The sequence below is a fragment of the Vigna angularis genome, chromosome 9, assembly GCF_016808095.1.
Source record: "Vigna angularis cultivar LongXiaoDou No.4 chromosome 9, ASM1680809v1, whole genome shotgun sequence".
In the NCBI taxonomy this organism is placed as follows: Eukaryota; Viridiplantae; Streptophyta; class Magnoliopsida; order Fabales; family Fabaceae; genus Vigna; species Vigna angularis.
Window position 1 is genome coordinate 31,621,268 of NC_068978.1, and position 25,951 is coordinate 31,647,218.

Below are 25,951 nucleotides of genomic sequence, written 5' to 3' on the forward strand. Positions count from 1 at the left end.
ACATACACATACACATACACATACACATACACATACACATACACATACACATACACATACACATACACATACACATACACATACACATACACATACACATACACATACACATACACATACACATACACATACACATACACATACACATACACATACACATACACATACACATACACATACACATACACATACACATACACATACACATACACATACACATACACATACACATACACATACACATACACATACACATACACATACACATACACATACACATACACATACACATACACATACACATACACATACACATACACATACACATACACATACACATACACATACACATACACATACACATACACATACACATACACATACACATACACATACACATACACATACACATACACATACACATACACATACACATACACATACACATACACATACACATACACATACACATACACATACACATACACATACACATACACATACACATACACATACACATACACATACACATACACATACACATACACATACACATACACATACACATACACATACACATACACATACACATACACATACACATACACATACACATACACATACACATACACATACACATACACATACACATACACATACACATACACATACACATACACATACACATACACATACACATACACATACACATACACATACACATACACATACACATACACATAGATCTCAACACTGGAAAGATGTTGTCCGCTTTGGGCCAAGCCCTCACGAATTTGCTTTTGGTACCACTCTAAAAGGCCTCTTACCAATGGAGGTATCTTATGTGTATATAAACTCATGTTCATTTCTTATTTTATCCAATGTGGGACTTTGTTTGTACCCAACATTATGGACCCCAATTGTCCTACGAAGAGATTAAAGTTTGACAAGGTCGAAAGATATTCGGTTGCATACAGTACAATCAGAGCTAAAACTTAAAATAGTAAAGTAAATCCTAATTAAACTACCATTACTAGTTTAAAGTAACAAAAACAACTACAAACCAAAACTAATTACTAAAATCATTAAAGAACTAAAAATTGCATGTTACTATCAAACTATAATAGAATTCAACAAATATAGTAAAGGAAAATGGTAAAAACTAATAAATTAGTAAGGAAAATGAAACTAACATACATTTATTAAAATGTAGTAACTACATGTAAAATAAGAAATCCAAGACTCATTCATAATTCAAAGTTAAAATTAAAAACTAGAATTGGTTATTAGCATGTTAGTATAAAGCTGGTTTGTAAAAAGAAATCAGGTTATGTTACCTTAATGAATATAAGAATACTAAATGTAAAAGCAAACAACACCAAAAGAAAATGCAAATAAAACAATTAAACCAAACTAAAAAAGAAAATGCAAACGAAACAACTTAACCAAACTAAAAATGTGAATGCATCCTACAAGTTAACAACTAACCTAATTACCATGAACAAAGAAAGCAATAAACTATTATTATCATTTAAAGAATTTACCATATATTTTAGTATGCATTTACATGACTTTTTTCTTTTAGAGCTTAAAGATTGAACATAAAATCCAACAACACAAACACATAAAATCAACAAACAAAATAACCTATATTCATGAACAGGCAACGAACCTGAATGATAACGAGAAAAGGAGATGGAACAAACTCAAATACAAACCACAATCAAGATAGTAGTTCGATCAAACCTAAATGCACACGAACTCAAATACAATTTTCTAAATTGATAAAATATTGAGGGTATTTATGGCTTTTTGATATGCTATGGAGGTGCAGCAATAAACCATGGGTTACAATAAGAAATTGCCAACAACCAACCAGAAGGCCCATCACATTAAAAATGGGCCATGGCCTGCAAGATTAGTCTCGTAAGCCCAAGATAGAGGAACAGAAGGAGAGCATGGCTTCTTTCAGACCCAAATCAAGCAGCAAAGTAACCTTCTTCTCACTCGAATCTCACGCATTCTCTTCTCTTCTCTACCATTTCCAGCATTCTCTGTGATGATGACTCTTCCTCATTCCTTGCCATCCATGTCTAACTTTTCCTCCAACCAGATTCGCTTTCTTCTCACCACCTTGAACGAAGTCAACTTTGACTCCGTTTTCCATCAACTCTGTCAGGTCGTTCATTCATTCATTCTTTTCCCGTTCTTTTTCTTCCTCCTCAAAAACTCCATCTTAATTTTCACGCTTAATTTTTCTGGGTTTCTCTCAAATTTCGTGTTCGTGCTCTGTGCTTGATAAAGTTTACTCCTTTTTCACCTAGTGCTGCGACAAATTCTCTTTTAGGGAATCCAATTTAAAATTAACTTGACGTTCTTTTGTTTGTTTATGCGTGTGTGTGTTCAATGCTTTAGTTTTGCGACCTTGGTGTGCGGTTTTCGAATATGCTGTGTGTTGGAATGATTTTGTGGATTTATGTAGATGGGTGCTTCTAGGGTTTATGTTGCTGGTGTTAGCTTTTTCAAATTTACTTTTTGTGCGTATGATGTTTGTTGGTCTTCTTTTGAAATGCTATGTTAGATGTTGTTGTCTTCCTGTGATAAGGAAAATAGTCAATCTAGCTTTTTTATTTTACATTATTTTTGCTCACTACTGCGGTTTAGTAAATTGGACTATGAAATGATTTACGGATGGGCTTTGGCCTTTGTAGAAGGTGAGGCTGTGTACTGATAATCATTATTTTTGTTGTGTTGAGTTTATGCCCAGCTGAAGAGCATATAGTGTTGTGGATGTGACTGTAGTGGATAGGATCTGGAGGCTTTTTGCCTTTGGTTTTTAACATCTGGGATTACCAAGAGAAATTAATGGTTTTAGTAGACAAAGATAATATGCTATATTTCAGTGTCACTATAATTTGGTAATGGTCCTGTGTCTATATTGTTTCTCTGGTGGTGAGAATATGACATGTTTCACAATGATTTGTGTATGCCATTTCTGACCTGTTATTTTTCCGCAGCTTTATGGACTTGCATTTTTGTTTATCTGCTGTCTTGCTCAGTAATCTCTCTTTGCTCCCGTGAACTACCCTAACCTTAGACTAATAGGAAACTGTTGTCTTCTGCGCACCTTAGTAGATTTTCATTTGTGTGCTCTTTAATTTTTAATATATTCATATTTGGAACTATCTCTGTATTGGCTGTGTGTTTTGGATTTGTTATTGACTTATACTTTGTTTGGCTGACAGTTTACTGAATTTGGAACCACTGGATGCATTTTGCTGCTTCAAACTTGCTTGGATCACTATGGTTATGCCAGAAGAGATACAAAAGACTTGCAGCACGAGCCAATTCTTGGTGCAGTCATTAAATACCTCTTGGACAAACCAAACTTCAGTACAGTATTTTCTGAGTCGATGAAGAATATGGAAATCAATGAAAGCTTTTTAGAGAACTTTTGTAATGGATTGCAGTTATCTTTATTGGAAAAGATTATCATCAGTCTTGCGTTATCTGATTCTGAGAATTCTGATTTTAGGCTGTGTGGTAAGTATGAAGTTAATTTCTAGTTTCAATTCTTTCTTATTGTTTTTCCTATGAACATTTTTCTTGATAAGTAAAGTTTATATATTTTTGTAATGTTAGTTTGGTGGTCATTTCTGTTATCTATTGCATTAATATATTCCCAGAGTATTATGTAGTTTTATGTGTGTGTGTGTATATATATATATATTTATATATATATATATATATTTTATATATATTGTTATTGTTATTTGATCTGAAATATTGCTTGTGTATAGGCAAAACCTTTTGCATGGCTCAGATCGAGGAATTATGCGCCAATCCTGGTTCTTTGAGTTTCCATGAGCAAATTCACGGTATTATCATGTTCCTAAAGCAGTCCGAGGGTCTTTCCAAGCATGTGGATTCCTTCATGCAGATATTATCACTTGTGGAGTTCAAAGCCACACCACCTTTTGTCCTGACTCCATTGCTTCCTGATGAGATGCATGAGGCTGATTTTTTAAGGTGGTAACTTATTTAGCTATACTTTTTGTATTTGTATGGGTGATATATTTATGGTCAAAAGGCATGGTAATCACAGATTGCTGACTGACTGATTACCATCTATGAAGTTAACTACTCACTGTTTTGTGAATAATATTGAAAACTTATTTTAGCCCTGAAATTAGTAGTTATGTTGAAACGTTTTAATCATTAATTAAATTTTAAATGCTGGTAAAGTACATCTGGTTCCCCTTTTGAATATAACTGTATGTTTGTTTTACGTTAGTAATAATAAATGATTAAATTCTGAGATTATGATGTTTCTCTATCTGCATCATTACAGGAATATGGAGTTGTTCCACGACTCTGGAGAAAATGATTTTGATGCTATCTTGGCAGACATACAGAAGGAAATGAACATGGGTGATATTGTGAAGGAGCTAGGCTATGGATGCACTGTTGATGTCTCACAGTGCAAGGAAATATTTTCACTCTTCTTACCTTTAACTGAACATACACTCTCTAAATTACTTGGTGCAATTGCTTGTACCCATACTGGGCTGGAGGACAACCAAAACACATACGTAAATTTTCGTGCAGCCCATGGATACAATGTTTCTGAGTTGCCGCCCCTAAACTCTTGGAATATTGATGTCTTGATTGATACAGTCAAGCATCTTGTGAGTTTTCTTCAATAAATCTTAAAATCTCATCTTGTTATACGCTCTTATTCCTGTTACTGGAATTGGAATAAATGAAGTAAATGATTTCATTTTTCTTATATAGGCACCTCATACCAATTGGGTAAGTGTTATTGAAAATCTTGATCATGAAGGGTTTTTCCTTCCTAGTGAAGAGGCATTCTCTTTTCTCATGTCTGTATATAAACTTGCCTGTAAGGTATGATATCAGAACACTACATATACTTTCCCCTGAGCTTAATTGATATACATGCAAACTCTTACAAAATTCTGAATGCTTGGAAATGGGCCTAGCAGGAACCGTTTCCTCTCCATGCTGTTTGTGGATCTGTCTGGAAGAATACTGAGGGTCAGTTGTCTTTCCTTAAATATGCTGTATCAGCACCACCGGAAATGTTTACCTTTGCACACTCTGGAAGACAGCTGGTATGATGATCTTTTTGAACGTTTTCTGTTGCTTGTTACCATCTACATATTTTATAGCAACTAATTGCTTTTCAGGCATATGTTGATGCAATTAATGGCCACAAGCTTCAAAATGGACATCCAAATCATTCATGGCTGTGTCTTGACCTTTTAGATGCACTGTGCCAACTAGCCGAGAAGGGTCATGCCAGTGTTGTTCGTTCAATCCTTGATTATCCCCTAAAGCACTGTCCTGAAGTCCTACTTCTTGGGATCGCACATATTAATGTAAAATTTAATGGATTCATATTTGTTTGTTCTCAACAGTATTCCATTTCATCTCTTGTCTTGATATGATGTTTTCATTTGTTGTTCATGCAGACTGCCTACAACCTCTTGCAGCAGGAAGTATCTCCAATTGTCTTTCCCTTGATTGTTAAAAGTGCTGTAGGCAGTGGGATGATTCTACACCTTTGGCATGTTAATCCTAATTTGGTCTTTAGAGGGATTATTGATTCTCAAAACAACGATGCAGACAGCATTATAAGAATTGTGGACATCTGCCAGGAGCTAAAGGTTGTTCTATTGTAAAGTGTGTATTTTTTCATTTTTATTGTTTTCTTAAATATGGATTTTAATGCTAGGTATTGTTTTTTTTCTTGTTTAAGTGTAAACTTTATTAAAATGAACAACTCTCACATTTGTTGTGTCCTTTTAGTTATCTTGCAATAAACTTTTAAATTTGTCTTCATAAATACCAATCTCATGTTTCTGTTTTTTACCATTTTTAATAATCTATCATATTTGTTTTGCAGATTTTATCATCTGTGGTGGAAATTATTCCTTCTCATTATAGTATAAGGTTAGCAGCTGTTGCATCAAGAAAAGAATTACTTGACCTTGAGAAGTGGTTGAGTAGCAACTTGATTACATACAAGGAAACCTTTTTTGAGGTAATAATGCCTTCCCTCATTACTTGATTTATAAATTGTAAAGACAGTAGCATTATAGAGATGTGCTTTCTGTTGGTTTTATTCATAGGCTTTTTAGTCGTACTTCTCTGAATTTATTGTAGCATGAACATGGTTTACATTATTAGATCTACTCTGCAGGAGTGTCTCAAGTTCATTAAGGATGCCCATTTTGGTGGATCGCAGAACCTTTCTGGCAAATCTTTTCATCCATCTAGTGGTGTTCTGAGCCTATATGCTGAGACAACTGCTACTGTTTTGAAGGTTATACTTTAATCATTTGGTTTCTCTGGCCTCGTATAGCCTTATTTGATTTCATTTTTACTGTTGTATCTCACCTTTTTCGATCACAGGTTCTTAAATCTCATAATGACTTGGTTGCCACTAGACAACTTTCTGAGGAGTTGGAGAGGCTGCATATATCTATTATAGATTCAAATCCAAGGCTTCAGAATGGTGGGGCAGGCGATTCATCTACTTCTGATGGTTATGCAGATGACATTGAAGCAGAAGCAAACTCTTATTTCCATCAAATGTTCTCTGATCAGTTGACCATTAATGCAATGGTACAAATGCTTGCTAGATTCAAGGAATCTACAGTGAAGAGGTGATAATTTTTAAAATTTCCTCTGGTCATCTGTTACTGTAAGACCATCCCAATGTTGTATTATTTTTGTACTTCTAGCCTTTTTGTGAATTTGTGGAATTTTTGTAATCTTTGTATCAAGGTTTTTGGTTCTCACTCTAGCTGTTAATTATGGCTCTTAAAATCTTGCCTGAAGAAAAAGAAAAGTAAACTTTCATGTTTGAACGCATGTGTTCTTGTATCTTGTAGGGGGCCCAAACTGGTTGGATCGGATAGTTTCTTTTGAATTGTAGTGAATTGGATATAAAAATCCTTTAATCCATGAAAAAGTTGATTGAAAATCTAATCGAATGTGATCCATTTAATAGTAATGCAATGCAATTCATCCATTAATTTTCTTATAGATGAATATCAAATCCATCCATAAAATTAATATTTAAAAAAATTGAAGTTATTTCATTAAAATTTAGAAATAAATTTTGTAACAAAATTAAAAATAAAATTTTGAAAACTTTTGAAAAATGTAAATTTAAGATAAATTATGAAAAAAATTAGTTGCACTATTTTCTATCCATTAAGTATTGATAGGATGATCTATTGGATTTTGATTGATAACAGATTGTCCATTAACCATCCTAAAATTAGATGGATGGTGTTGACGTATCCATTTTTTTAATATTTTTTTGTAATGGATGGATTAGATGAGTTTACTTGTGGATTGCCTGATAGATGTTTGATAAATGGATTGCTTTGCCACCCTTGGTTGGAAATTCTGTCAATGCATTAACTTTGTGGTTTAAGGTTAAGTGCTAAAATCCTTTCTCTCTTGGTGAGTTAACAGGGAGAAATCGATTTTTGAATGCATGATTGCAAACTTATTCGAGGAGTATAGATTTTTTCCAAAGTATCCTGAAAGGCAACTCAAAATAGCTGCAGTTCTCTTTGGTAAGTTTCTCTTGTGGTATTGCCGATGATGAAATCTAACTTCATATGATCACTAATGAACTGGGGTTTATGATGGTGTTTTGTTTCACCCATTCAACTTTAGATCTGGAATTGGTGAATTTTAAGTTATGGAAAATGTTTTTGTGCAGAGTTGTGCTCATAAATGTTCATCTTGTGAGCACGAGGCTTCAATACTGCATTTAGATTATAATGTACATTAGTAATTCCGTTTGCTGACAAAATTGACTGGGCTTGGTTGAATCTGAGACAGTGCTAGTTACATCCTCTGTTAGAAAATTTATTCCCTTACACTGTGATTCGAACTTGTAAACTTGTTATCCCTGTATGTAGTGCATACAAATTTTTGGCTTTACTTCATCATAGTGTGTGCATTACTAAACTTATGTTTCTGAGTATGCACACTGCTTGCTTTAGCTACCATTATCTGAGCATGGTTGCAACAATTTTTCGTATTCTTCAGTGCTATTCTTCCATCATTTATGTTGCATTTTTTGTTTTTACCCATTGTACCAGGTTCTGTGATCAAGCATCAGCTTGTAACTCATCTATCCTTGGGGATTGCACTTCGATATGTTCTTGATGCATTGCGCAAGCCTGCAGATTCAAAAGTTTGTGTTGTTTACAATATTGAATTCCTTTGACGTTTTCATTTGATGTAAGGGTTGATGAAGGTTTTGAATGTTACAGATGTTTTTGTTTGGAAGTCTGGCATTGGAGCAGTTTGTGGATCGTCTAATTGAGTGGCCTCAGTACTGCAATCATATTCTTCAAATTTCCCATTTGCGTAGTACGCATTCAGAAATAGTTGCTTTCATTGAGCAGGCCCTCGCCAGGATTTCCTCTGGTCATTCAGATGGTGATGGGCAGAGTCATGCTTCCGTTATTACTAACCATCATTCTGCGCAGGCTACATTAGGGCACGTAGAGGTAAACATAACTTTTTGTCATTTATGTTTGTCCCTTGAGTTATTTTCTGAAATTAGGGTCAGATTTAAGATTCTGGTTTTAATTTGATGTTAGAAGTGCTGTTGCACATGGGTAGTCAGTTATAATTTCATTTTATACCTCTTTTAGTTACGTGTTATATACTTTTATGTTAGTGGTTTGTTACATATTGTAACAGGTTCCTAAGTTGGTTGTTCTAAACCTAGTTTTAGTTTAAAAGATTGTTTATTAATGTAGCTATGCTCAATATGGTCACACTTCAGTTTGTGTTTGATGTATTTTGATTTTGGGTTGGAGTGCTGTTAACTATCAGTTATTGTAGTGCAATAACCCCATAGTGTAGTGGGTTTCACCCCGAAATGCAGTCATGGCAGCCTTGCTCCTTGCGGCTGCCTTGCTGATTGAGGATGTTGGATCATATCCCAGGATGAGCATAAATAGGTGAGAAATCAAATGAATGTTACAGTTGATTTGGTGCTCCTTTTGGTGAAGGACTAGAGTTGTGAAGGTGTTTTTGATAAGCAACTGGGAACCCTTAGGGAAACAGGGTCGTTTTCAGAATTTTTAAAATTGGGTGGCAATATAACCAAATTGGAATTCCAAACTGTGAGTTGGGGCAATTGATTTGATAGCAGCTTGAGCCTGCAAACTAGAACACATTGGGTGGGATCAGCACAATGATATGCTTTGATTTGTAGATTTTAGGAGTAAACTTGTTATCCCACTGTGATCCCCAATTTTGCTGATCTGCTTCCTGTGTTTGATTGCATGGGTCTGCTCCACTCGCAAGACTGTAGGTACTCACAGGACTTTTTAACCTCAAAGCCGAGTGTTTTTAATGTTGTCTTTGTTTATTTATTCTATCTAATTTTTACTGATAGACTTGGTTGGGCTTCCGTACTTTTAAGTAAGCCCAAAGACTTTTTTATTTGCATGACATGCAACCTTTGCATATCATTCTAAAGCAGTTTTTGTCATATCGATCATAATATAGACTACGCTAGTGCTCTGAATAATAGTCATTTGCTCCATTTTTGGGTGGAAGCTCAACTACATCACTTTTAGGTGTTATGTTTTCCATTAGGCGAATCATTAGTATGATATGTTGGTGTTAGTGGTTATTCTGTGGAGACCCATTGCAATTGTATTTTGTTTTTCTGAGAGATTTGTGGTGGGGGAAGAAACGTGTTATGATTACTTGTCACTTGATAAGGTTATAGCATAAGAACAAGATTATGGATAATAGATATGCTATTTCTTTTCCTTTCAATTACTTTTTATTTAATTTCTGTTCGGGTAACATTATTAATGCTGTATCCTTATAGCAGCTTGGTGGCTCCACCGTCATACAACCTGGGCAGCAACATTTGTCGCTGCAGCTTCAACAGAGACGTGAAAATCCCTTGGATGATCGTCATAAAGCTTCTGTGGGTTCATCCACTGATGTAAAACCACCGTTATCTTCTCTGGGGCAATCTTCAGTACTACCTACTGATGCTTCTAATACCAATAAGGTATAATACTTTTATATTGTTGTTAGAGCATTGTAATATTCTGTATTCTTGTATTGTGTTAGTGACATACTTGGGTATGAGAAGGCTGCTCGACAGTCAGTAACAGAAGCTGCTAGTTTCTATTGTAACTTGTGGTTGTTGGTTGTTACATAATCAGTGATTTTCATACATTGAACTACAAATTTATCAATGATTTTATCAAAGAATAGAATCCAGTTTTTATTTTAAACTGTTTAACTTTCTCTGTTTCCCATGTTTTATTGTATTTCTCACTCTTTCCTTTTTGTAATGGGACTTCGTTTTCTTCCTACAATTGCAGTTACATAGCTCCGTCAGCACCTCGTCAATGCTATCTTCTTCTTCTCCTGGTTTTGTTCGCCCTTCCCGTGGACCTACTTCTACCAGTATAATTTTTTTACTTGTTAACAGTTATTGTTGATTAGCATAAACTATTATCCTTTAATTATGCTTTTATTTGATATGTGCATTTGATGTAGGGTTTGGATCTGCCTTGAACATTGAAACATTGGTTGCTGCTGCTGAGAAAAGAGAAATTCCTATAGAGGTTCTCTAGCCTTTTACAATTAATCTTGAGTTTCCATGTCCTTATATGAATTTAAATTGGGTTTCTTTTGCTTGCTGGAATTTAAGCCTCAGTTTTTTGCTAACAGGCTCCGGGGTCAGAGGTTCAGGACAAGATATTATTTATTATTAATAATGTTTCTGCTACTAATATTGAAGCTAAAGCAAAGGAGTTCACTGAAATTTTGAAAGAACAGTACTATCCTTGGTTTGCGCAGTATATGGTTATGAAAAGGTTAGCTCTGATCCGTAAGTTATATCATGTGTCATATAATTGCTTAAAAAGTTACACCTTTGTGGGTATATAAACAGCAGATAGGAGTTTAGTAAGGGTTCGCAGGGAAGCTTATGTGGACTATTGGGGCTAATGAATAAGAATGAGTAGGGTACCTAGACAGGGATTTGAAGCTATGGAATTTGATTGTGGTTATTATCTAAGTCCTGCTTTATAGTGATGAAGTGCAAGGAGGTTTAATTCGACTGTTGGGGGTAAATAGAGAATTAAATGGTGTAGAGCACTTTACAGATCTCAGAAGAGAAATTTGTTTTTGTATCTGTTCTAAGTCCTGCTTTTATTGCATTCTTGACCAGCATAAACCACATGTTGTATTCTTCCATTACCTAGACCTTTGTGTTCGTACCTATTTTCAGTGTACTCCATTTTCCATACAAAATGAACTGGACCTAGAGTTAATCAAGTTGTTGACTCGGGTTTAACATGGGAATAATGAGTTATTAGATGAAACAAACAACCTGTCGTTAATGTTTTACATTTCTCTCAATTGAATTTTGAGAAAGAATTGAAAGATAGAAATTAAGACAGAACAGGAAGCCTTAAAACTTGGGATATGAAGTGAGTGACGTTGGGAGTTGGAGATGGAAGAAGTTTCATGTTTTACATTATGTTCCTTACTATATGGATGTTTTTTGAAACTCCGTGTTTTTGGCACATCTTATTCGACAGCTGCTAATTATCTTACCAAATCTAATTTTCGGCTTATAATTACCAACTGATACTTTCTTCCAGAGCAAGCATTGAGCCAAATTTCCATGACCTGTACCTGAAATTCCTGGATAAAGTTAATTCAAAGGCTTTGAACAAAGAGATTGTTCAGGCAACTTATGAAAATTGCAAGGTTTGATTTTTTTTTGTTCTGTTCCTTGTTTGATTGAAGTTTAGATGTGTGAAATGTTTGAAATAATGCTTATTGTTTACATAATCTTCAGGTTCTTTTGGGATCTGAGCTCATTAAATCAAGTTCAGAGGAACGCTCTTTGCTTAAAAATTTGGGGAGCTGGCTTGGAAAGTTAACAATTGGCCGGAATCAGGTTTTGAGGGCTCGAGAGATAGACCCAAAGTCTTTGATTATGGAGGTAATTTCCAAATGGAATATATTTTAGGAGTAGATGGCATTTCAAGTTATCATACTTATCAAATTGTTTTCCACATTGTTTTCCACATTGTAGGCATATGAGAAGGGGCTAATGATTGCTGTTATTCCATTTACGTCAAAGGTATAATTTCTAGGTGTGATTAATTTTTATTTGTTATATTCAATTGCATTCTACATTATCTTTCAATTTTATGTTATAGGTCCTTGAACCGTGCCAAAGCAGTCTTGCATACCAACCTCCCAATCCTTGGACTATGGGCATTTTGGGATTGCTTGTTGAGATTTATTCAATGCCAAACTTGAAAATGAACCTAAAGTTTGACATAGAGGTTTATTTTCTGTTTCCTTGCTGGAGTATCATTCACATACTTTTGTTACTCATCCACCTATTTATTGGAATAATTGTGCTATACAGGTTTTATTCAAAAATCTTGGTGTTGATATGAAGGATGTCACCCCAACATCCCTCCTGAAGGATCGAAAAAGAGAATTTGAAGGAAATCCTGATTTCTCTAATAAAGATGTGGGGGCATCTCAATCACAAATGATTACTGATATAAAATCTGGTCTTGTACCTCCAGTAAACCAAGTGGAATTGCCACTTGAAGTCACCAATCCCTCAAATGCGGGTGCTCATCCACATATGCTGTCTCAGGTTTGTCCTTACGTTCTTTTGGTGTATGGTGATCATTTATTTTTGTTGATTTATAACTATTTCTTTGAATATTTCTGGGTTGATAGTATGCTGGCCCTCTTCATATGTCCTCGGGTGCATTGATGGAAGATGAAAAGGTAACACCTTTGGGATTGTCCGATCAACTTCCCTCTGCTCAAGGACTGTTACAAGCAACTCCTGCCCCAACACCGTTTTCTCTTGGCCAGGTTTGGAACCAAAATCTTGTTTCCCTTCTTTGCTGGATTATTTATAGATTAATAGCATGTTATTTTTAAGCATCACTGGTTGTTGCTTCTTGTGGTTACAGATGCAACCACAGATACCTAATATTGGGACTCATGTTATTATTAATCAAAAGCTCAGTGGTTTTGGTTTGCAAATGCATTTTCAGAGGTATGGTGATATCTTATGTTGTTCATTTTGTTTGAATCTATGTATGACTTGGATACTATTTTTTATTACAGAGCGGTACCCATTGCAATGGATAGAGCTATCAAAGAGATAGTGACTAGTATTGTGCAGCGTAGTGTTTCCATAGCAACACAAACTACAAAGGAGCTTGTTTTAAAGGTTTACATATTTGTGATGCCTTGCTTCTAACTGCTTGATTTTTGAAATCCCATTTGTTGTAATTCTGAATTTAATTGCATTGGATATATATCTAAGATGTTTTGGTTTAGAACGTCACCTTTTTAATTGTTTAATATCTTTTTAACTGTTGATTAAATTTGTATAGAAACATATTTTGTAAATTTTTTGCTTGAATTTAATGTGTCAATCATTTGCAGGATTATGCCATGGAATCTGATGAGACACGCATATTAAATGCAGCACACTTAATGGTTGCTAGTCTTGCTGGGAGTTTGGCTCATGTTACTTGCAAGGTAATGCCCTTAAATATGATATCTATTCTGATGCTTATAATTTTATGGTTATATGCCTTTTGTTTTATTTTCTTCTGCCTAATGCATTTCGATTTGTAGGAGCCATTACGGGCATCAATCTCCGGTCAACTGAGGACTTCACTTCAGAACCTAAATATTGCCAATGAAATTTTGGAACAGGCTGTGCAACTTGTAACCAACGATAATCTTGATCTAGGTTGTGCTGTCATTGAACAGGCTGCTACTGATAAGGTTAGCTGCTAAACGTCTGTGGTTGTAGTGATTTGTGGCAATGGGGAAAAAATTTCATTTGTTGCTTCTTTTATTTGGTAATATAATAATTAATTTTAGAGAACATACACTATATTGCTAGATATGGATATGTGAACCACCAATTGGTCACCTCTGTTAAATTATCGGGTTTGTAAGATGAGTATTTATCAAAGTGTGACCTTCCTGGTATGTAATTGTTTGATTACTGTGTGAAATGCTTCTTGCGTTATAATTGACTGATGAAACATAAAGGGGATGTAGTAAAAGTACCTGCGTAGGTCACAATTTATATTGGCCTTTTCTTGTTTAGTTAACAAAAGAAAATTTCAAGGCTGCAGAAGTATGAGGGTGAAGAATAAGCAAAAAGAGTTGGAGTGTAAAATGTACATTGTGTAGGTTTTAAGTTTTATATATATATATATATATATATATATATATGGTATTGCTGTCGGGGCCTATGTAGATTTTTTAAATCTTTTACTGAAGGAAAAATAATATTTCATGGTATAATTCATTTATAATCTGATAATAGATTTTATTATTACCTGTTACTGATTTTACATATTGGTTTAGGTGCAACCTTAGTTTTTATCAATGATTTTTTAAATCAGTAAAATATTGTTTAATACTGGTGGCTACAACTGCCCTTTCTCCTCTGACTTTGCATTTACACAGAAATCGAATTTAACTGGTTTGTTGTCTGTGATGCTATCTTATAGGCTATAAGCACTATTGACACAGAGATTGGTCAACAACTCTCTTTGAGAAGGAAGCATAGAGAGGGTATGGGTTCTACATTTTTTGATGCAAATTTGTATCCACAAGGTTCAATGGGTGGTGTTCCAGAGCCTCTTCGCCCCAAGCCTGGCCAGTTGTCACTGTCACAACAGCGTGTCTATGAGGTATGCATTTGGCTTTATTCAATGTGTGCTGGGATTTGTGGAGATTTACACCATGGAGTTTAATTTATGTTCATTTATATTAGGACTTTGTTCGGCTTCCTTGGCAAAACCAGTCTAGCCAGAGCTCACATTCTATGTCTGCTGGTGTCGCTGCTCAATCTGGCAATACTGGTCTTCCTAGCACCAATGGTTCTGTATCTGGTCAGGTTAACCCTGGGTACCCCGTGAGCACAGGATATGAAGGAGTATCTCGACCATTAGAAGATATAACAGAGTCTAATTTGGCTCCACATTTTAGGTCCCCTCTTTTTATTTTTTATGGTTGGTTTTCCATCTTTATTATCTATAAATCCAAATTTATTCAGAATCTGCATTTAATGTTTCAGTGCTTCCTCAATTCACATTAGAGCATCTGATAGTGTTTCACAGCATAGTTTGGAGAAAGAGTCTGTTGCTTCATTTCCTTCAGCAGCTTCCACCCCTGAATTGCATGCAGTGGATTCGTCTGATGTGAAAGTGAGATTTTTAAATAAAAATCATTGTTTCTTCTAACATGTCATGATTAGAGTCTAAATGTTTTTGAAATTTATGGCCAGGAATCCGGAACTTCACAGTCACTAGTTACATCAGGTGCTATGGAGCGCCTTGGAAGTAGTTTCTTAGAGCCTTCTCTCACTACAAGAGACGCCCTAGATAAATACCAAATTGTCGCACAGAAGGTTGTTATTAATCTTTATAGATTATTGTGATATTAGATTCTTTGTGTATCCCATTATAGAAAGGTTAATATAGCCAATATATTTCATTTGCGTATAACTGTAAAAATGAGTGAGAATATTGTTCTGTTTCATGGAGTGTGTTTCATTCATTTCTACCAGGCTTTTGTTATTTAATGATTATGAAGTTTGACCACTTGTCATATACATCATGCTCTTTTCCTAAGCATGCCAATTAGAGAAGTTTCTTAACATATTCTGTGTGTATGTTGCTGTTGTGATGGAAGACTGGTCCTAGGTAACTAGGTTTTTTAAGTTATTGGTGAATTGATGCAATTTATAGATCATTTTGGCAATGTCTTCAAATCATTTCTTTCATATTCTGTTGTCTTTTTATGATTAAATGCAAATGTAACGGACGGTGGAAATTAAGGTGGCCTGTTTGCTTATGCCCTTGAGGTTTGTCTTGTTAGGTTAACCTTTTAGGATAGTTGATATTGTAAATTTAACTTATGGTTGGTAAGGATATAGCATGTGTTTAGAAAGGAATAGGTTTTGCTGCATGGTATACTTTTAAAAATGATACCTCTGCATCAATGGAATCTGCTTATGTTATTCTTTCATTTTTTGGTTTTATTTTCATTCATCTCTGATAAAGCTACAAATTTTCATACCGTAGTGTGGTAAAATAATTTTTGAAGCAGGACCATCAATTGAGTCATGGGTTGTTGGTTAAATTAATTAATTATTTGATGCAATATTTGTTTCAGATGTTTATTGACTGTCTTTATGTCATTGGTTTCAGTTGGAAGCTATGGTCAGCACTGATTCCAGGGATGTAGAAATCCAGGTATTTTACTGTGGTTCATATTCAAGTTATACAGTCTGTACTGTTATGCCTAAGATGAATTACTATTACTGGTGTTTTTTTTTTTACCTTGATAATTTTTTTTTTCACATGTTTTAATCTGTCTTAGGGTGTCATCTCTGAGGTTCCTGAGATCATACTTAGATGTGTTAGTCGAGATGAGGCAGCTTTAGCTGTGGCTCAAAAGGTGTGCTTCCCCCTACTGAGAATTTCATGGTTCATGAATTTTACTGAACGTCTAATGCTATGTGGTATCATGAATTGATTACTTCCGTGTCATGTCTGATACCTCCACTTTGGGTTGATGGGATTGACAATTTTTTGTTTTTAAAACAGGTATTCAAGGGTTTATATGATAATGCATCAAACAACATCCATGTCTCTGCTCATCTTGCAATTCTGACTGCCATTCGGGATGTTTGCAAACTTGCTGTGAAGGAGCTTACTAGTTGGGTATGTTTTGTTGAACTCACAAAAGTTGCCATGAGTTGAATGTTCTATACATTGTTATAATTTAATTTTTGACGATTCTTAACTTACATTTTGTAATGTTCTGTATTCTTGATAAAATTGCATATTGTGATAAAATATTGGTGTTCTCTTTTTTTAAATTTGACAGAGTAGGTAACTTCTGTTGTTTGTTGATAAAGAAAAATTCATTTGAAGATGAGAAACAGTAAATGATTGTTACCAACACTCCCTCCTGTCTCCTATAAAAGAACAAATAATTAATTTATCAAGACCAATTAAAGTAGTGAAGCTAGTTAGTTATAATTACTAATGAAGTATATTTATTTTTTATTCCGAAATCCATAGAATTCAATGATTTAAGTGATTATATTAAATGACACCTAATATTCAAACAGTTACACTTGCTCTTTAATTTGTTTTAAACTGTCCATTCTGTACTTCTTGTAGGTAATTTACTCAGAAGAAGAAAGGAAATATAACAAAGAAATTACTATTGGGCTCATTCGTAGTGAATTGCTAAATCTTACCGAGTACAATGTTCATATGGCAAAACTTATTGATGGAGGAAGGAACAGTATGTCCAAAGAAATTGCTTTTTAATTGCTTTACTTTCTTCTGTGCTACTATTATGAAGCTACTTACTGGATGAATGTGCAGAGGCTGCAACGGAATTTTCCATTTCCCTTCTTCAAACCCTCGTTATCGAGGAACCTAAAGTTATTTCAGAACTTCACAATCTTGTTGATGCTTTGGCTAAGGTTTGTATTTGTACACGAATCTCTACATTCGTTACTGTACCCTCTATTCCTAACAATATTTTATTTTTCAGCTTGCTACAAAGCCTGGATGCCCTGAGCCATTACCACAGCTTCTTGAAATGATCAAGAATCCTGGTGCTTTATCATCTAGCAATGCTGGAAAGGAGGATAAGGCAAGACAGTCAAGAGACATTAAGGTCACAAGAGCAATGTGGTTCAGCTGCCACTATTGTTCATGCACTTTTTGTCTTCTCTTCTGGTTTATTATCTGTTGTTGCTTTTGGTTTTCCTGAAATCTGGATTTTTCTTTAACCATTTAAAAAACAGGTTCCTGGTCTGCTACCTGCAAACAGGGAAGAGTTCAACAGCGTGGATTCTATTGAACCAGATCCTGCTGGGTTCCGGGAGCAGGTATCACCTTGAAATTGATAGATAAGTTTGGATATTGGTTGCTTGGCTATGGTACTAATTGTGCTAGATACTGACCATAACTGCTCCACAATTTGATTAAGTTATGCTTTTGATGCCTGCTTATTGTAATGTTTTATTGATTAATTCATGTATGTGTTAGCTACACCTTAGAATTGCACTCAAAATTATGATTGTTTTTTTTATGCCTTTGTAAGATCTAGAAGCTTTGGGAATAAAAGGGTGAGCACAATATGAGAGTTCTATAATTTTTTTTTTTACATTTTGGATAGTCAGCTTAATAAAGTGCCTATGTATAAGTTATTTTTATATTTGAGTGGAAAATAAAATTAACCTGTTTTCATATACTATTTTGGAGAGCTAATTCATTAATGAAATAAACTTAGAGACATATCATAAGTTATGTTATATTTCAAGTCCACATAAACTGTAAAGTAAGTCTTTCAAAACACACCCTTGTAAAGTTATGCAAAAATAAATGGAAAATTCAGTGGCTCCTTTTAGGCTTAGGAAATGTCATGTAGAGCCAATTGGAAACCCTTAAATCTGATACTATTGCATTTCATAAAAGAAAGGAGAAAATATATTTTGCAAGATATGGTTATTCTGATTTTGTAAGAGCAAATATTGTGCAGCATGCTGAGTTGCATGTAGTTTCATAAACTGATTAGTTTTTTTTCCTTTGTTTCTTACCTTTCATTTTTCCTTTGTTTAGTAAAGGGTTATTGGCATAAAATCTTTCCTTAATTATGTATGTGTTGGGCCAGAGACAAACTTTGAACTGCTAATACTGACTTATTTTATGCCCAAATTGTAGGTTTCCATTTTGTTCAAAGAATGGTATAGAATATGTGAGCTTCCTGGTGCCAATGATACAGCTTCTACCCACTTCATCTTGCAATTGCATCAGAATGGGCTGCTGAAGGGTGATGATCTTACAGACCGCTTTTTCCGGCTGTTACTGGTGTGGCTTTTCTTTCATCATGCTGGTTATTCTTTTCTACTGATGACCAGGATTGTCAGTGTAACCTCTTTCCTTGTGCTTTTTTTCCAGGAGCTTGCTGTTGCGCATTGCTTATCCACTGAGATGATTAATTCAGGGTCACTACAATCCCAACAGCTACAGACAATGTCATTTCTTGCAATTGATATTTACGCAAAGCTTGTCTTCTCAATCTTGAAGGTTGTTAACTGTCTATCTTTTTCTTTTCTAGTTTCATTTTTGAGTTTTTAGCATCTAAGCTGTTCTGTTGGTTGTTGGAACAGGGATCAAACAAACCCTTTCTTTTATCCAAGGTGTGTAATAAACGAAAATTTGAACGCAGTCTTTCTATCTCAAGGGCTTTATTAAATGTATAATTTTAGTCTAATACTTCCCATTGCTTTATGATAGATTCTGGCAGTTGCTGTCAGATTCATTATAAAAGATGCAGAGGAGAAGAAGGCATCTTTTAATCCAAGACCACTTTTCAGATTATTCATCAACTGGCTTCTAGATCTTGGTTCACTTGAGCCTGTTACTGACGGTGCAAATCTCCAGGTGTTTGTCACTTTCATTTATTTTAACAATTTATTATTTGTTTATTTTTTGGGTACAAGCGTGGGTTCAAACTTTTAATAACCGTTGACATTGTTGATATATGTGTAAATTTGAAACTGTCAGAATTTTATCAGCAGATGGTTTTATTATTTGCTGTAATCACCCGTCAATTAAACTGGTTTTGTTTGTGTTGATTTTTATTGCTTTTGCCAATGCATTTCAACCCTCTTTCCATCAACCAATAAGCTTAGAACATGCATGCGTGTTTGACTAATACCACTTCATGAATTGCAGATTTTGACTGCTTTTGCCAATGCATTTCATGCATTGCAGCCCCTCAAAGTTCCTGCGTTCAGGTTAGTAATGCCCACTTGTGATTCATAGTTTGCTGTATTTTGGTTTAAGGATAATGTTGTAATGGGATGCTATTTTATTGTGATGCACACTTTTTAATTGTTTGTGTTCCGCTCTTATGGAATTGTTGATGTTGCTGAATTCATTTAAGAATTCCAAATCACTTTTTTTTTCGAGAGATTTAAACATTGTTGATTAGGGATCATGTACTTCTAGTTTACTTTGTCAGATATTTGACTCTTTTGCGGTGGAAGTAAAGAGGTTGTATATTTGACTTTCGGGCTATATGTTAAGTAAAATGTTGAACGGGCTCTGAATACATCAGAAATTTAAAACACATTAACTTTGCTTGTGAATTATGTTAGAATTTGGGTTGATTATATATCAGTCACTTAATGCAATTTCAAAATTGAGGCACATATGACCCAAGAATACATTTTAACTCCAATCTGAGCAGACATTCTTTGACATGCTCCTCATTATTGTTTATGGTATGACTAATTTTACCGATTTTACTATTGGAAGGTGGATCTCTATCTAAATATAATGTGTAGATCTCTATCTATGTAAAATGTGTGTCTTGCATGTCTGTTTTTGGGCAAGACAAATATCCACCTGTAATGAATTTACCATATTGTAATATGTCCTCTATACTGGTTTGAATTTTTCCACGTTCTTCCTGTATCATTCTTCTAGACTTTGGGCAAATGTTTTGTACCTTTGATGAGTGAAATACAAAATGTAATAGTTTTTTTAGAATGATTATGTATGTTAATTGTCCTGATGCTTGTATTTATCATTTTGAGTGAGTATCTTTATTTAAACTCATTTGATTGTAAAGTCAACATTAGCTCTTTAATCAATATATATTTATAGATTCTGTAAAGTCTACAAAGTCTATTTCACACACACATCGTTTGATTTTGTTTTTATAACTTAGTTCCTTTATGGGCATGTTTCTTCAGTTTTGCATGGCTTGAGCTGATAAGTCACAGGAGCTTCATGCCTAAAATGTTGACTGGTAATGGTCAAAAAGGTTGGCCTTATATCCAAAGGTTGCTTGTAGACCTGTTCCAATTTATGGAGCCTTTTCTGAGGCATGCTGAACTTGGAGACCCGGTTTGTGTCTATCTATGCCTGAATTATTTTCTTTCATTGGAAATTCTAAGAAATATCTGATTTCTTTTGTTATAAAAATATATTATCCGATAATTCTTAGGATTTCTAACAGCTTCCAACTGGGTCTATGTACAATAATGCTTCTTACATCTACACTTTTTTTTCTTTTAATTTTGTTGTGATCAGGTCCGTGTCCTCTACAAAGGGACACTAAGGGTGCTCTTAGTGCTACTTCATGACTTCCCCGAGTTTCTATGTGACTATCACTTTACCTTTTGTGATGTTATTCCTCCAAGCTGCATTCAGATGAGGAATATCATTCTAAGTGCATTTCCACGGAGTATGAGGCTGCCTGATCCATCTACTCCTAATTTGAAGGTCTTAGAATCTCTTGTTACCCACACACCCCCAAACGTTTTGTTAAGGTTAAGGAGCATTAAGTTGATGTTACTGCTTGTGCTTTTCTATGCAGATTGATTTACTTCAGGAAATTACCCAATCACCCCGCATTCTTTCAGAGGTTGATGCTGCACTTAAAGCAAAGCAGATGAAGGCAGATGTAGATGAATACCTTAAGGTCCGCCCTTCCCTCTTTGAATTTGCTCTGTTTTAATAGTTGGTTTGCTATGTTATAATTCTGTAGAATTATCATGTTTAATGCATTTGTTGCTCGTCAACATGTGAGTTCTTTTTGGTCAAGATTTTCTACTTTTTATTTCCTAAACTGATTCACTCCAATCCATTTTTACTTTGCTACATTTTACTCACAAGCTTTCAATCATTTTTTTGGCAGACAAGGCAACAGAGTTCTCCATTTTTGTCTGAACTGAAGGACAAGATGCTTCTCGCACCCAATGAAGCTGCCTCTGCTGGGACTCGATACAATGTGCCGTTAATCAACTCTCTTGTGCTATATGTTGGAATGCAGGTACTTTAATGGGAAAATTTTAAGATTGCCATTTTAAATTGGAGTTTCGAAGTTGCTGAGGTTTTTTTGTTCTATCTAAGCATGCTAGATCGTATTTTTATGATCACAATGCAAAGGTCTAAATATTGTTTTTTTGGTATAACAGGCAATCCATCAGCTTCAGGGTCGGACTCCCCATACACAATCTTCAGCAAATGCTTTCCCCTTGGCCGTATTTTCTGTTGGTGCTGCATTGGATATTTTCCAGACACTCATTGTGGACTTGGACACTGAAGGCCGCTACCTTTTCCTAAATGCCATTGCCAACCAACTGCGTTACCCTAATACCAACACACACTACTTTTCCTTTATCCTTCTTTACTTGTTTGCGGAATCAAACCAGGTACACCTAAACTTGTGCTATGCCTTTTAACTTTAGCTATATCAAACATACTTCCAATTACTAATTAGCTATATATTCATGTTTTGACATAGCAGGAAGTTATCCAAGAACAAATCACCAGAGTCTTGTTGGAACGCCTAATTGTTAACCGTCCTCATCCCTGGGGCCTCCTCATTACCTTTATTGAACTCATCAAGGTTTTTTCTTCGTATTTTTGTACATATTGCAGTTTATTAATCAAATTACTTCTCTTATCTCTTTGTAATTTTTTCTTGTCATTTGGCAGAATCCTAGGTATAACTTCTGGAACCGGAGTTTCATCAGATGTGCGCCGGAGATTGAAAAACTTTTTGAATCTGTTTCAAGGTCTTGTGGAGGTCCAAAACCAGTGGATGATAACATGGTGTCCGGTTGGGTCTGAATGTCTTTGCTAGTTTGTGTAGGTTAGAGAGTAGTTAACCCTAACCATGTTAGTTAGGATCATTTCCTCAGTTGTAATCTAACACTCTGTTTCTACATTGTATATCTTGTATTAGTGAAAATTCTTTCTCATGGCTTTTAATTGTTTCTCCTGGAATATGCATCTGGTTTCTTCTATACAAAAATTTACACTTATAATAATTTTCAAGAGTTTAAAACTTTTAATAAAAATATATATTTTTAAACTTTATCGTTATAATTATATACATATTGATACAAATTACTGAATATATTTTTTATTAACTAAAGATAATATATAAATGAATGATTATAGTAAAGGAACCGTGTACGAGTAAACAAACAAGTGTTTTCATTAATGGATATATGGGCTCGTCATCAGTGATTCATCACATCTAATTTTCTAATAAAAATGGCAAAAATTTATGCCTGTCTAATTGCGCAAGATCTGACCCTTTAACTTCTCTGCATAAACATTTTCAAAAAAAATTCTATGAGAAAATTTAGTAGAAAAAAAGTTCTATACGTTAAATAGATTCAAGACCCTCGATCAGTGAGGGCAAACAGCATAATTACACACTCTTGTATAAATACATGAAACTAGAAGGCCACTGTAAGAAGTGGAAAAAGTATCCAAATTTAACATATTTAGTTGTATTTTTAGAAAATTGAAAGTGTGGAATTGTTAATATGGTTGAAAATTAGTGAGAATTCTTATAAAAAACTATTTTTTATATAATATTTTAGATGTGCTTCGGATAAGTTGTAAAGAAACATAAATAAAAGGTGAACATTAATTTGAAGAACAAAGAGAAAAGTTAAAATGAAGTGAACCTCACAGGACGTGATTGAAGCAATTCGTTAACTGGAGAAGAAACATTTTCTATTACAAAAAGGTGAAGAAGCTGTAAAACTATCTCCCTCATCCTCCAATCCTTCTCAAATATGTTACTGGAGACAGTTTGGAACTTAGGCATGCCATGAGTGTGGCATCTTAAGCTTTTTTGGCAAAGGAATTTGCACACATAAAAGTTGCCTAATGTGGTCACTCATTTTAACTTCACCTTTTGCATATATAACCAACCATTCTACAATCAATGAGGAGCAGAGCTCTAGTTGGAAGAGACAAACTGCAGTAGTGCTGAATGGATTTAAGAACCCCAAGAAAGTTCTGAAGGGGAGTGAGTCTCAGATGTTTGCATGTGTTGAAATCTTTTCATTGTTGATCTTCTCAAGTTTAGCTTTTGCTTCTCTGCCTTTTCCCTCACTAGGCATATTTTCTTTTGAGTCCTCAGTGAGGCCTTAAATTGTTTCCTCTCCAGATCACTCTGTAATCACAGGAGAAAAAAGATTAATGAAAAACATGAGAAGATGCTGTTAAACATAGGTTCTTATTTCCTATGATCCTCATCTTGCTACTTTACCACATAACTAGTAGAGTTCTGTTTAATCCCTGAGAGTATTTGAGGGTTGATGTACACAATTCAATGTAAAACAAGCAGTTTGATCTTGCACAGTTTGTTTGTTCTTCTACCCTACCAAGGTTATAAACTATGCACAATCTACATATTTAAATGTAACATAGATGGAACAAGCTTACATGCCTGAATTTTGTCCATCTTGTCCATAGCTTTTCTTGTTTGCTGCAACTCCCAATCATTTATGGCGTGTTCCTTTTTTCTCATCCTACAAACAGATTTATCTTCAGAGCTTGCCTTTTTACTGTCTCAATGACAATCACACCAACAAAAAGTAACAGGTTTGAGAAATTTCTGCATAGTTCTCACTCACTTGAGCATAAGTTCAACATGCTTGGCCTTACGAGCATCTCTTTCTGCTTCCTGTTTCCTCCTCCTGACATCATCGAAAAACTCATCATATGGTCCCATCAGTCTTTTTCGTTCATAGCCTCCACATTTTGCTGTTCTGTGAGTGCAGGTAAGGCAGGTCTGGCCTTTGAAAACAGGACTCTCTTCTCTAACGCAGGGTAATGTTATGTTGTGCAGTTCATGATGTTCTGGAGCCACAGGGTAGCTGTTGCACAGTGCTGGGAGCCTCGAATATTCTTCTTCTTCTTGGCTTCCATTTTGCCCCGAATCAATAGATTCTGATCAAAACATTACAGTAGGTATCATGAATAATAGCATTTAGTGTGTTTACTTGAGCTTTTTGCTTGTTGGATTTTGAAAAATTGATTTTAATGTGATTTATCTCCTTATAGTTTTTATTCCACAAACAAGTTAGCAGTCAAACTCAGTGGAATTTATCTAAAAACCAATTCTTTCTCTATAAATATTGATCTACAATAAGATATTTCAACTAAATTCAAAATCATGTAACATGAATCTAAACACACATTAGAAAGCAGGAACCAGGTAGACACGAGATCACATGACAAACCTGTATGATGGTTAGAGGATCTGCAGAACCTATTGGCATGTTCCAACCATTCATCAATATCTGAAAGGCAAGTGGAGAGCTTGCTGTTGTTGTTGTCGTCATTGTCAATGTTGCAGGCCATGCCATGGCTCTGTGATCCCAAAAAAAAAAACCAATAATTTCGTTCAACGATGACATAAAGCAAACCATTCAACAACATGCATGATGGTGAATCAAGAAACTTTATATCAGTGGCATGAAAAAAGGGGAAACATTTTCAAGAACCCAGAAAAGAAATAGCCAGAAAGAATCAAAAGGAATGCAGCAAGAAAAGGGTAATGCAGAAAGTGATTATTTTGGTAGAAAGATTCATTGGAAGATAAGGCAAAGAAGGAGTTTCTTGAAGGGTTGGCAATGGTACGAACGTGGTGTCTTGGAGTGGAGAACTCAGTGGCATGGTGTGTGTTTGGATGAAATGCGGTTGAGGCGTTGCTGCAGATGGTGGAGGGAGATTCTGGCAATGCAGTCATTAGAGAACTCATGCTCCATGCAGAGTTTTTGAAACTTCTTGCTAAACGAGAAGATGAATCAGATTTGTTGGAGCAAAAATGGGACATGTTGGCTTCCTTGTGTGAAGATGGAAATGTGTGCTTTGTTTCCAACATTGCCAATGCCAAATACTCTCTCTCAACTCTCTTTCTTTAAGGAGTTTAGCTACTTTGCATGGTTTCATGTCAAAAGCAACTTTTGAATCAAACTAAA

General features: G+C 35.0%; 1 protein-coding gene across 5 annotated transcripts; it reads left to right on the forward strand.

The window, feature by feature from the left end:
* The first annotated feature begins 1,982 nt into the window (after window positions 1–1,982).
* Window positions 1,983–22,934, forward strand: LOC108347373 (uncharacterized). Of its 5 annotated transcripts, none has more exons than XM_017586564.2 (51): window positions 1,983–2,179; window positions 3,246–3,543; window positions 3,801–4,029; window positions 4,352–4,688; window positions 4,795–4,908; window positions 5,007–5,135; window positions 5,211–5,402; window positions 5,496–5,690; window positions 5,930–6,067; window positions 6,227–6,349; window positions 6,439–6,692; window positions 7,513–7,616; window positions 8,151–8,245; window positions 8,325–8,564; window positions 9,908–10,096; window positions 10,416–10,500; window positions 10,594–10,661; window positions 10,768–10,913; window positions 11,706–11,814; window positions 11,906–12,052; window positions 12,146–12,193; window positions 12,273–12,401; window positions 12,488–12,727; window positions 12,814–12,954; window positions 13,056–13,141; window positions 13,213–13,318; window positions 13,537–13,632; window positions 13,732–13,884; window positions 14,625–14,807; window positions 14,891–15,105; window positions 15,194–15,323; window positions 15,404–15,526; window positions 16,329–16,373; window positions 16,501–16,578; window positions 16,728–16,844; window positions 17,310–17,436; window positions 17,520–17,620; window positions 17,692–17,817; window positions 17,948–18,031; window positions 18,867–19,013; window positions 19,104–19,232; window positions 19,316–19,345; window positions 19,443–19,589; window positions 19,884–19,945; window positions 20,909–21,062; window positions 21,249–21,440; window positions 21,535–21,639; window positions 21,856–21,990; window positions 22,136–22,372; window positions 22,465–22,569; window positions 22,659–22,934. In XM_017586564.2, the coding sequence occupies exons 1-51, from the start codon at window positions 2,060–2,062 to the stop codon at window positions 22,791–22,793; spliced, it is 7,218 nt and encodes a 2,405-aa protein (XP_017442053.1). In that variant the 5' UTR covers window positions 1,983–2,059; the 3' UTR covers window positions 22,794–22,934. The 5 variants fall into 5 exon arrangements, with proteins under 5 accessions (XP_017442053.1, XP_017442054.1, XP_017442056.1 ...); XM_017586565.2 differs by having other exon boundaries at window positions 22,468–22,569; XM_017586567.2 differs by having other exon boundaries at window positions 17,692–17,793.
* Window positions 22,935–25,951: the final 3,017 nt, after the last annotated feature.

Coding starts and splice junctions, on each gene's coding strand:
- LOC108347373 (XM_017586564.2), top strand. CDS start 2,060: ATGATGACTCTTCCTCATTCCTTGCCATCCATGTCTAACTTTTCCTCC. Junction 4,689..4,794: donor TTGATACAGTCAAGCATCTT/GTGAGTTTTCTT, acceptor TTTCTTATATAG/GCACCTCATACCAATTGGGT. Junction 6,350..6,438: donor CAACTGCTACTGTTTTGAAG/GTTATACTTTAA, acceptor TTTCGATCACAG/GTTCTTAAATCTCATAATGA.